The 13,122-nt window shown below is 33.5% G+C and overlaps 1 protein-coding gene across 1 annotated transcript in view; it reads left to right on the top strand.

Annotated features, from left to right (window-relative positions):
• The first annotated feature begins 335 nt into the window (after positions 1-335).
• PDE4B (phosphodiesterase 4B) overlaps positions 336-13,122 on the top strand; it is a 208,318-nt gene continuing 195,531 nt past the window's right edge. The window contains exons 1-2 of the mRNA XM_039362294.1: positions 336-377; positions 2,108-2,337. Coding sequence (XP_039218228.1) covers positions 336-377; positions 2,108-2,337 — 272 coding nt within the window. The remainder of the gene's footprint in view (positions 378-2,107; positions 2,338-13,122) is intronic.

Genomic DNA, 13,122 nt, shown 5'->3' on the forward strand with positions numbered 1-13,122 from the left:
GCTGCAGTTAACAACTGAGGCAAGAAAGGTTGTAAACTGGGGCACAACTCAACAAACATCTCACTTAACCACAGAAACTTTGGGCTCATATGGTCGTATGTCGAGGACTACTTGTTCTTACCTGGTAGGGAAAATATCATGTTCATGAATAATTTGTCAAACATTTCTACCATTCTTGGCAATGTGCAAACCAGACCCTTGTTTCCATTCTTAAATTTGAAGACAAATACTGAAATATGGTTTTCTCCTTCCTTTTTTGACCAGGTTTATTGGTTAGGTAGAAGCACAGTTTCTGAAAAGGGTGCTTATAATTGAAGTGATTTTCCATCACCAACATGAAGAAAAGTAGGAGTGTAATGACTGTCCCTACAGAAGGTGTAAGTATATACATACATACGTATGTCTGTCCCTCTGTCTGTTTCAGATAAAATATAACTAATCTTGTATTGTTGTTAGATACTTATTAAGGCTTTAATGCTGATTATATTGATGGCTTTTAACTTGTACGTAACGTCTTCTGTTGTAGAACATTGTCCAAATATAAATTTATTGAATAAATTAATACTTTGTGAAAAAAACAAATTATTATAAAATGATGGTTGAAGATGATAAAACTTTCAGAGATGGCTTAAATAACTTTTTTGCTTAGAGAGAAAACAATATCTATATTTATGGCTGACTGGAAACCCCTTATAGACTGTTTGTATAAAATGGGAAAAATGCACTTATAATTTGTGGGTTTGATGATAAGATAAATACTGGATAATAGAAAGGAATTAGCTTTCTTTTATAATAAAATAAGAGATAATTTTGTAACTGTATGTATTTTTGCTGCAAAGGACATAGGAACCCCCTTCATTTTATTTTTGTTCTTTCTGCATTTTTGTCTTTTTTCTTTCTTTTTTGTCTTTTTTCTTTTTATAAGTTTGTGTTAGTTTTTATGTTCTTTGTAAAACTCTTAATAAACATTTATATAAAAAATAAAACATTATATCCTATTATGTCATCTACCGTAGGATAGTCTCCAAATATAAGTGATAATGATCAAATATATGTCTGATGTTGATCACAGTGCTCTAACACATGTTTTTTAAAAAGCTCAAACACTAACATATTCTGTTAGGGGTATTGTTCTATCCTTGATAATTTTAGGTAACTTTGTGGTATATTTTCTAGCTCTACAATATTGTTTTAAAGAAGAAGCAGGTACAGTATGTGTTTGAAATATGGTTATCCCATAAGATCTTGGCATTTTTATTTCCAACATTTTTTTCTTAATGACCAGTAACAAAGACTTTGGCTTTTAACAATATCTGTACGCAATGTCAACAACTTCACTTAAGTAAGCACCCTATCCAAAGTTTTTTTTTTCTGATTTATATGTAAGTAAAATTAAAATTTTGTTTTTGCCCAGTGTATATCTTTTTACATATACTATATTCAGTGCTTCCAATTTTTGTTGTCTGTTAGCTCAATTTGGGCAAATATTTCTTGCCTTTTTTCAAGCCTTTAGTCAACATTACTTTCTTATTGTTGTTGAAAGGTTATTGGTTCCACTCCAATGGGACTCGTTACTTGTATTTAGCTGAAATAGTGTTTCTGATTATTCAAACAGTGCAACCATATTCAGTTTCTATTTCTTTTCCATTACATAGAAAGAGAGCTGTATTTGTGTGTAGATACTGATAATGCTTACATCCTAGTAGTTCAGTTTTGATTTAGTGTCTGAATAGGGTTCAAATCCTAGTTGGGATTTGCAAAAATTGAAATGAAATTTTGGGAGGACATGGAATAAATTAATGCTTTTGTGAAGAAAGAAAAAAATTTATTATAAAAGTAATACCATAACTTATTGAGTCATGTGTAAAAGTTAATGATGTGCTTAATATTTACATTCAGACTGATGGTTGAATTGCAGCACATTTCATTTTTCCTCATTTGTAACTTTTCTTTTTAGTGTGAAATTTAATGCTTATTTTAAGAATCCACTTTATAGGAACTGTCTGTGTTCAATTTTGTAATTAACTAGTGCTGCAATTCTAAATTTTTATATTTAGCTTTATAAAATTGCGTCTTATGTAATTCAGTTTTTTATTTGTTCTTTTAGAATGCAAAAGATTATTTAGAATGTCGTCTCAGCAAGTCTTATAGTGCATCTAGCAACACCCTCGGCATAGATCTCTGGAGAGGAAGAAGATGCTGCTCTGGTAATTTATTATTACCACCATTATCTCAACGACAGAGTGAAAAAGCAAGAACACCAGATAACATTTCTAGACCCACAACATTACCTTTACTGACGCTTCCTAGTATTGCCATCACTACTTATCAGGATAGGTAAGTTGTTTCTTTAAAATTTAATTGTAGAACTTTCTTCCTGATACTGAAGTCGCAGACATATTTAATAGGGATTAGTGTACTATACATTTTTAAAAAATGGTCTGATTCCATATTTAATTTTAATTGTACTTTCTATGTCATGGCCATCTGACCTCGTCAGGAATTAACATATTTTGTGCTGTATCTGATGAAACAGACACAGGCATTCCGGGCTGCAATGCAGACTTGATCATCCAGCTGGAAAACTGGTCTAGAAACATTCCTTCAAATATAAAACAGCATATGGGAACAGCAACATCCACAGCAAATTGCAGTTATGCTAAAATAACAACATGATGTTTAATGCAAATACATAAATCGCCAAATTTTTGTGATTATGTCCTGATACATGTTACTTAACCCAGATGGCCAAGTATGAAGATAATACAAATCCATGAATATAAATGCTATAACTGTTGGTGCAACTTGTTCCTTTGCTGCAAGCACATGAGAACATATTTTGAGTTTTTCATCTTAAGACTGTGGAATGGATTGTGGATAAGAAGTTTAAAATATTCTTATGGTAGAGATGTACTGTACAACCTGCGGCCAGCCAGATAATCAGGCCCTTTTGCTTCCTCAACTTCTATTCTCCACTAGCCACATGGTTCCAATTACCTATGTTCATATATTTTTTAGAGTGATACCTGAGAATCAGTTAAGATGTAAGGGCTGCAGATCACTGTAAATCTGCCTCTGTGTTAAATTTTAACAATTAAGTAAATTCAAGGTAAAAATACACTTTTAAGATCTTGTTATGTAAACATCTTTGACAGGTATCAAAGTGGTTTGTCTGCTCCTTGATTGAGGGAAAAGTTTCTCACTCCTACTCAGGAGGAACATTAGCACATTTCCAGGGCAATGAACTAATTTGTACAAAGCAGTCAGTTTGTAGTTTTCCCTGAAAATTTGGTGTCCTTTTGACAGTTGGTGTCCTTTTGACAGTTCTCTCCCCCCCCCCATATAGTTAATAGCATGTAAAGGAGAGTTTTCAGTAATCTGGGGAAAAGACAGAAGGAAAAGATGCTGGGTTTAAACTCAAGAGAGTTTGAAATGTAGATACCTTATACCCTCTTTATTTTTTTATGCTGTTGTTCAATTTCTAGACCACTTTTTAACAGGTAAAATGAAAACTTTATTTCAAATTATTATCCCAGTAATATTCTGTATCCTCAAAAAATATTCAAACTTCAATGTTTTTCTGCTTGGATGTCTCTTACTGTCTATATTCCTGAAAGTAGGTGTTGTCAAAATGTCCATACTCTATAATATCTTTCAGGGTATGAACTGAAGATTTTTCAGTTAGATGACTTAAAATGATTCCTATTAGATGAAAGTGATGTCTTGTTGCAAAAAAAGGAAATAGAAAATGCCATATTTATTTGTTCTTACAACTTCAAAATAAACAACAACAAAATCATGCATTTTACCTTACATTTCCTAACAGATTAAGATTGAAGAGCTTGTTTCCAATTTACTCTTTAATCTTTACAGGTTTCTGTTATTCTGTGAAATGATCTTTAAATATAATACTTCTGTGTGCATTTTAAAAACTGAAAACATATTCAACTTAGAGTGAGATAACATCCAGGCAATAAAAATTAACAAAAGTACTTAACAAAATTCCGTATGTCTCATGTGGGTGGATAAATATGCTTTTAACAGACTCAGTGTTAGAAATATATATATAATGAATTCTGAGCTAAGTTTTATAATCAATTTATTTTATGGTAACATTTTTGTATTAATTTCCAGGAATCTTAGGTTACAGGTAATTAGACAAAATGTTCAGATTTTGACACATTGCAAAACAGGTTACTGTAATAAAAACTAAGCGTTATATATAATTGCTTCATCATCATTATAAAGAGGCTTTTGGGAGATAGCCATATGCAAAAAAAATTTCAAGTAGTTTTTAAAATGTACTTTATTTGTACTTATCTGAAAAAGGAGAAAAGAGAAAAAAGAAAAAAGCTCCCCAAATTAAAATATTCATATATAAATCAAAGCTAATATTACATATACTCATTTTACCCAGTTAAACTATTAACATTTAACAATAAGAGAATGGGAATTTATATGAATGAGATATGCAATTCAAGTTTTTAAATTATCTTCAGCTAGGATTATCAATTTGAATTTTTTTTATTCAGCAATAAAATATTTGTTCAAATGCAAAAGGAATATTTAGATCAAATATAATTGGTAAAACTTAGTAACTGAATGTGCAATACACTATCCATTTCAATTGTCTTCCTTCTAATTTTAAAACTATTAGTCATTGAAAATTCATTAACATTTGCCAACTCAATTAATCTTGCAGATCAAAATTAATCTGTAAAATAACTACTAAATATATATCTACTATATCACATAAGCGCATTATATGAATCAGTGTTAGTGTGTTGAAGCTAGCTGAACATTTTTATCTAGGTATTCTGAAGACGCTAACATGATCATAAAGATCAAATCTGAATTAACGTGCTATTACATAGCCCATCTGTCTAGTAGCTAATATAAAACATTGATAATTCCATATTTGCAAAGATAATTAGACTGTAACAGATTTAACTTTTTAGGGGGGTCCACTATGCCAATTCCAAGATGGTATTTGAAGGCGAATTTCCCACATACAAAGCTTCCCATTCGTTATTCTGAGAAAGAATATATGCTTTACAAAACAATATGGAACAATACGTCAAACTGTTCTCACTTTTAGAAAAAGTGTCTGTGTGTTTATTTTTCATTTTAAAGATCAATTCAGTTGGAAACTGCCTTCCTGTAACTGAAATTAATTATACTATGTCTTTGCTCTGGAATCATGGACAACATGTTTTGTCCTTTCGTGTGACATTTTTTCAGATATTCAATTAGTGCTTTCTTATCTCCATCTCAGGCCTTCTTTTCAGTATGACACATGCTCATTTTCATCAATATCTCTTCAGAACTTAATTTTTAGACCTTTCCTCCTCTGAAATTATTATTTGAGTATTTCTGAGTGTGGTGCTCGTAACCCACACAACACGTACAATGGAGTCTGAGCATAGCACAATAAAATAAGAGATACTTTCCATAATTTGAAAATTATATTCATCTTACATTTGTCTTTTTTATAGCCAATTATCCTGCTGCCTTATACTTTGTGGTCAACTTTTCCAAGATTTATTTTTTACAATTTCTTTAATCAAGTCAGCCAATTCTTATTCTGCAGTCATGTATTTTAATTTTGCTTCCTAAGAATATGCATTTGTCTCTATTAAAATTTAATGCTGCTGTTTTCAGTTTGATCAAACACTTTGCTAAAATTAATATATAGATAGATAGATAGATAGATAGATAGATAGATAGATAGATAGATAGATATATTTAAAGCAAACTCATAATCTATAAAAGAAGTTATCCAATCAGAAAAGGAGAAAAGGTTAATCATATTGATAAATACATTTTGAACAGATTGCTTACAAGGTGATTACATATTGATCTATTCTAAAATTTTCCCAGTTATCGATGTCAAGTTGCCTATTCAGTTTTTTTCTTTGCATTTCCTTCTTTAACACGTCTTGGAGTTCATATGTTCCTCTTAAAACCTTCATGCATTGTTAATGATCAGAAGTGAAGCTACTGCAATTAGCTGGGACACATCAGAGAGATGCATTTAACTAACTGGCTTGTTGAAATTATGCTGAGGTTGAGTTTAACTTCTATACTGAGCTTGTTGTCAAGGTAAAAACTAACCCCAACCCTAACCCAAATCCCAACCCTAATCCCGACCCCACCTTATCCCTAACTCTATAAAAAGTAATAAAATCTATACAAAAAAATAACTATTTAATATTTCAGAAATACGTTCAGGGGCAGTAATACATAAAGCATCTCTTTAAGCTCACATGGACAATTCTATTTCTGTTTCCTTTCCCCAAAAATATAAATAACCAGACTGTTTAGCACTAAGAGACTGATGTTTGAATTTCTGATGTGTAGTATCTGAAATGTAAATAAGTACAGAAATAATAGCATGTCATTCTGTGAAATTGCTATGTTGTGGTACTTTCAGGCCTAAGAAAGACATTGGCATGTGCTTATTTCTGGGGTAATTTGCATTTGCATTTTTTCAGCACAAGGCCTCGGTTGAAAGCTACTATGACCTTCTGTGATTGTATGATGACAGTATGTTCAAAAGCTGAACAACCTATTTTAGTGTCTGCTGCAGGGTATTTAAAACTAGAACTATACTCTTTTTTAAAATGCTGAACATCTGTTGATGCTTGTGGGTGGTCAGTTTTCTGCCTCTGTACACTATGCCTCCTTGCTCCTAGATTTCAGGAGATAAGACTGCTTGAAACATTTGTTGTTCCTTTTCACAGGAATTGATGGTCATACAACTAGACATATGCATACAACCCAAAGTAACAATATTAGAGTAGACAAAATGTAGGTCTGCCTGCAGAGGGACTCAAAAAAATCAGTATGGCTATTGTGAACACACAATTGAAGCCCTGCACCTTTTCCACATGTTTAAATATCATACAATGAAGCAGTGCTGTGTTCATGCAGTTGCAACTGATAGTTTTATGTTTTGACCTCCCCCAGCCTATGGAGGCTGCTGAGTGAGGAATTTTTTTGTTGTTGTTGTTAGGTTACGACCTGGAGTAGAACAAGTGGGACAGTGATTTTTATTTTGTGTTTCATCAGTTTTGATTACAGGCTATCTTCAAATTGTTTTGCAGAAGGGAGCAAGTAAGAGTAATAGCAGTACGAGGCTGCTCTCAAAATACAGTATTATGTTTGGTATCAGATCTGTTTCATGTTCTGTTCCACAATACAGTGTAGGGTCAATCCAAGTTTGAAAAGCAGGCATCATATAATCTGTGTTTGTATGGTTTAGAAAAACATTAATGAATTAGATTAATCTCAAATTCCTCTTGAGGTTATAGGCTTAAGAGAATTTATGGTCAGTTCCTCAATTAGTTCTACATTTAAAATCTTGTCTGGACTCTGTTACTCTGTTAATTTATTTCAACTGATTGAAGCAGAAAGGTATACCAATAATTGTATGCAGTCATTGGCCTTGGACATCCTGTGTGACCTTTTCTTACTGTTCCAGCAGTAAAACATTCAGTTGCTCATAGGGGCTTTCTGGAAGATATAGTTATTGATCTTTTAAAAATGATGCGCTTGAACTATGGGTAAACAATCTATAATTTTCTCAATAATTTGACATGACTGTCTGTCAGAACATTTCCTGGTATACACTTTTTAATTGTTTTCCTTCTAGTTTATTAATTCATAGTGTTATGAATGTTCATCCAGCTAGTAAACTCCATCCAGTTGCCCAATTCTACCCTGAATTAAAGGATTACAGGGCCATAAAAAGGGATTTTTTTTAGTATTATGAATGTTCATAAACTCTCCATTAAATATTTGGGTTTACTTCATAGCTTTCTTTTGTCAAATGTTTGATTGCAGAGTGGGCAAATTGACAAAAGAAAAGCTAGGTTTATATAAATCAGGGGTGTCAAAACTGCCAGCTTGCGGGCCGGACACGTCACGTGGAAGCCGTGCCCACCTCATTGCCGGCAATGGCAAAACCGGCCCGATACATTGCACGACGTCACGTGACGTTGCGAGTTTGACATGCCTGATATAAATAATGTTAAATATGTAATTGAATAATAATTTAATAAACTGTATCAAACCAAAATGATTGTTGTTGTTGTTAATTGTAAAGTCGCGTTCGACACATCGCGACCCCATGGACTACGTTCCTCCAGGCCTTCCTGTCCTCTACCATCTTCTGGAGTCCATTTAAGCTCATGCCTATTGCTTCAGTGACTCCATCCAGCCATCTCATTCTCTGTTGTCCCATTCTTCTATTGCCCTCAATCTTTCCCAGCATTAGCCCCTTCTCCAGTGAGTCCTTCTCATTAGGTAGCCAAAGTACTTGAGTTTCAACTTCAGGATCTGGCCTTCTAAAGAGCAGTCAGGGTTGATTGCTTCTAGGACTGACCGGTTTGAACACCTTGCAGTCCAAGAGACTCGCAGGAGTCTTCTCCAGCACCATAGTTCAAAGGCCTCAATTCTTTGTCGCTCAGCCTTTCTTATAGTCCAACTTTCACATCCATACATTGCAGCTGGGAAAACCATGGCCATATAAATAAATGCCTCCTTGTATTATAAAGAAACTAGTCACTGTATTTCTTATTATAACAATAAATATAGTAGCTAATTTCTTTATAACACTATTATTATAATAAACATAGATTAAATAATTCAACCATCAAATCATTTTAATTCCCTCCCTTTATTCAAATATGGGCTATTTTAGTGTAAATGTAGATAGAAATAAATGTATTGCTGAACAAATGGGTATTGTTGCCTCTCAGAAATGATATTATGTAACCATTTCTATTCTTAAAACAACTTGTATCTGAGCAGCCACTTTCACTGAACTGGTCATGTTAACTGAGAATTCTGAAAGTTACAGTCCCAATTGATTTGGAACAGCTGAGATTGCAGACACCTGATCAGGAAGATCAAGCACAAAGCCTTTTTCCTGCTTGGGTGATTATCTACATAGTATATAGATAATATAAATTTTAACATTTTTTTTTCAGAGTTGCAATAGGAAAAAAAATATATTTGCATCATAAAATAGTTTTATTGTGAAATGTGAGATTATTTGAGATAAAGCTAGTAAAAACATACTGCTTCTTTATAACACAAGAGGGCATTGCTGCTTCTTTTTTCACATGTGGTAAGAGGGTATTACTTGTTCTTAATAAAATATTTGTTCCATTGATTATAGTCATGATGTATAAAATGCTTATGAAACCAACTTTTTAAAGCAAGTTTGAATTTAATGTTATATGTCGTACTTGGTATTAATGTATACTACTATTCTGTAGTGTTTTAATAACAAAACCATTATCCTGATCTATAAGGAAAAAACAATATATGTCATAATTAGGCCTTGCTTTTCTGAGATCAATCAAATAGACACAATACTGGGAGCTGGTTGTTATAAAAAGTGGAGAAAAAAATGGGAAAAAAACATAAGGGCTTTCTGAAGTTAAGTAAATTACTTTTTGGTTCAGCTGTGATGCTGCCCAAAATACTTGTTTCATGTTGTTAAAACTGAAATTGCAAGATGGATAGTTTCCCACCAATTCTCACCTTGTGCTGCCTCTAGATCCCTGATTCTCATCTTGGCAAAGTTAAAGTGGCTTGACACTTTATACAATTTCACCTTGTTTTTTGAACTGAGTGATTGCTTGTGTAGAGAAACTAAGTGGGCAATGAAGAGAATGAGAGCGGAGAAGCTAATCATGATGCTTTCCCATTGCTGGAGATGGGGTGGTAAAAAGCTCATTGAATATACTAAATATTGTAATGATGGCAACAATGAGGATAATTGCAGGGCAAGATGAACAGCTTCTGCAGAGATTTTGGGAATTGAAGTTGGCAGTGTAGAAGTGCTCTTAAATAAGGTTTCTTAAGTCATATGCGGGTTTCAAACTACACTTCAGACTGTTGAGATAAATATGCAATAGGTGATTCTCTGATGTTTGAACATTTTAATCTCCAATTTTATCTGGAGATTTATTATTTGAAACATGCATATTTTTTAATAGCAGACCAAAAAAAAAAGAGATAGCAACTTTTAAAATTTACAAAGCAAGGAATTAATTTTAAGTAGTGAAATTTGTGTAGTTTCTTCACAGATAAAGAGAAAGAAACTTTTCAGTGAAACACTGAGATCAGTTTATTATTATTCATATTTTCACTATTTTTTATTTTGTGATTATTTTGCTAAATTTGCTTCTTGCAAACAATGTTGATAATTTAAAATCTCCAATAAAAGATAATTATGATAGGCTACCCTATTGGGCTCAATCTCGTAATAACCCACTTAGTTTTTTACTTGGGGAACTTTTATTTCTTTTACCAATAACTTCTTCCTTTAGCCAAGCCCTAAAAAATAGAAGGGAAATGTTCTATATCCCAAACCTATAAATATAATACTAAACAAACCTGATGACAGTGATGTAACCAAGCATTCAGGTATATGAGAAAGGTTTACATGAGAAATTCCCTTATTAAGTCAATGAAGCCTCTATTGTATTAAAAGAATTTATTGGGAAATGGGAAATACAGGAAAAAGAGAAAATGAACAATCATAGGTATAGTATTTCAAATAAAGAAACTATAGTAAGCATAGCTACAAAACATCTGAAATCTTATCTTTCAATACTTGTTCTAAGAACACATCAGAGAAGATGGTTGGAGAGAAATACTGAAATATGTTGATAGGTCCTTCCTGGTCCTCTAGCACAGTGGTTCTCAACCTTTTTAATGCCGCGACCCCCAACCGGTCGTAAGTCGAGGACTACTCAACCGGTCGTAAGTCGAGGACTACTCAACCGGTCGTAAGTTGAGGACTACTCAACTGGTGCAGCACCGTTTTCAGAATGGGACTTTTGGCGGGCTCAGCAGGGCAGAGACAACCTGGACAATTCCTATTGGCTTTTGAAAGCCAATAGAATTAGACTCTATTCAAGAGCGTCTATTCTATTGGCTTTCAAAAGCCAATAGAATAAAAGGGAGTAGCACAGCTAAGGAAAAGGGGAAAAAAATGGCGGACTGCGTTGTTTGGCGACCCCCGTGAAATGGTCGTTCGACTCCAAATGGGGTGCTGACCCACAGGTTGAGAACCACTGCTCTAGCAGGATCTTCACTTTCATGGGATGCAGAGTGGAATGATCCTTTGCAAACAAACAAAATACTCTGTTTTTCATGGCTGAGTCTCGCCAGCAAATCAGAAATGATCTAGGGCCTAAACCTTCCTTACTTGGTGAAATAATAAAAGCCCAACCTAGTTGTCATCAGCATAAATAGGATTGCATGGCAGAAGCTTTTAGAGGAAACAAAACTGAAATCCATTTCTTTAGATTTCTCAGCATGGGATTAGTTAATTGGGTGTTTTAGGAACACTATTGTGCCATCCCAAAACACCAATTATTTCTGTCTATATATTTTATTGCAATTGTTCTCCAGTATTTGAGGGGCTGCCCCAAAAAAGAGGGGGCCAGCTTATTTTCCAAAGCACAGAAGGCAAGACAAGAAACAATGGATGGAAGCTAATCAAGAAGAGAAGCAACATGGAATTAAGGAGAAACTTCCTAACAGTGAGGACAATTAACCAGTGGAACAGCTTGCCTTCAGAAATTGTAGGTGCTTCATTATTGGAGGTTTTTAAGAAAAGACTGGACAACCACCTGTCTGAAATAATACAGGGTCTCCTGCTTGAGCAGGGGGTTGGACTAGAAGACGTCCAAGGTCCCTTCCAGCTCTATTCTGATTGATTGATTTTGATTCCAGTGGAATCGATTACAATATGTGTTCAGACTTGTACGTAATTTTCTCACACTTTCTAGTTCCTTTCCCTGCTTACCTCCTCCTTGACCTTTACCCCACCTACAAGCATACCACTGCTAGACTCTTGTGTGCATGTCTTGTTCTCATTGATGCATTTTTAAAACAGTATTTTTAAAAACAAGGTGGGATTGAGATGTTGAGAGATGATGCAGAATGAAATTGGCTTGCCTTTCTAAAAGATTCAAGAGTGTCAAACAGAGAATGAAATGTAAAAACCTCTTTCATATGGATTGTAAGAGTCCATTAACTACTTCTTAAAACTTTTTAATTTCCGCTTTTTTTATGCAGGTGAGTTTGAAAATTTATATCAAAATGACTCATTAATCACTGACATCTTCAGAAACGTACCAATTAGTCAGGTTTTGAATCATGGCTGTAAGCTTTGAAATGTGACTTCTAACTAAAGTCATGACAGGTCATTTGTTCTCACATCATAATTCTAAAATATGTTTTTCCTTGTCCTTGGAGTTAATTTTATACTATCATTAGCTCTGGCTAACTGAGGTGGGCTGAAAAAAAAATCAAGATAATTACTAAAGGGCAGTAAAGCATTAGAATTTTCCAAGCTTCTTTGCTGCAAATTTATAGTTCCAGTTCAGATCTGGTAGTCCTACATTTGTTAAATTTGCAATTAGCAAAATATATTTTTTTAAAAAGTAATCATTCTGAAAACTTTTTTTAACATAATACATAATGCTGAAGTCCCCTGAATAAATTGTGCATGATGAAATAACAACTGCAGCAGAAACCTGAAAATAATGGTTTAAGTCATAAGTTAAATTTTATTACTGTACTTTTAGTTATTAGTTTGGTCTACCAGATCAACAAGTAACTGAAAAGTTGGTTTTGCTCCTAGGCCTGGGATTAGAAAGCTGCTTAGCTCCAATTGTTTTTTCTCAGCGGTATTTTTGAAGTATTGTAGTTGTTCCCTCCACATGTTCAGGAGTTCTTATAATCCTCTTCTAATTTTTTTTGTTTTTTGTTTATCTTATTATATAAGACACGCAGAGTTGTCTGGAACTAAATAGCCTCTAAATTTAATCAATTTAGTATTATTGTGTATTTTAATGTGCATGATATGCATCTGCATTGTAACTTAATTCTTAAAGAGAACTTGATATATTGAGTGCTGGTATCTCAAATGTCACATAGAAATTCCCATTGCTTGCTTGTTCACTTTAGGTTTGATGGTCGATACTGTGTTCTTTTGGATAGAGAGCAATTCTCTGAAATCCTATGATTTGAAATAGCAAGCAGTAGTTTAATGAGTCACCTTACTAAATAGCAAGGAATTTAAGTGAAAAGCAT

Source organism: Crotalus tigris, unplaced genomic scaffold (assembly GCF_016545835.1).
Source record: "Crotalus tigris isolate CLP2741 ecotype Arizona unplaced genomic scaffold, ASM1654583v1 scf7180000019417.274577, whole genome shotgun sequence".
Classification (NCBI taxonomy): Eukaryota; Metazoa; Chordata; class Lepidosauria; order Squamata; family Viperidae; genus Crotalus; species Crotalus tigris.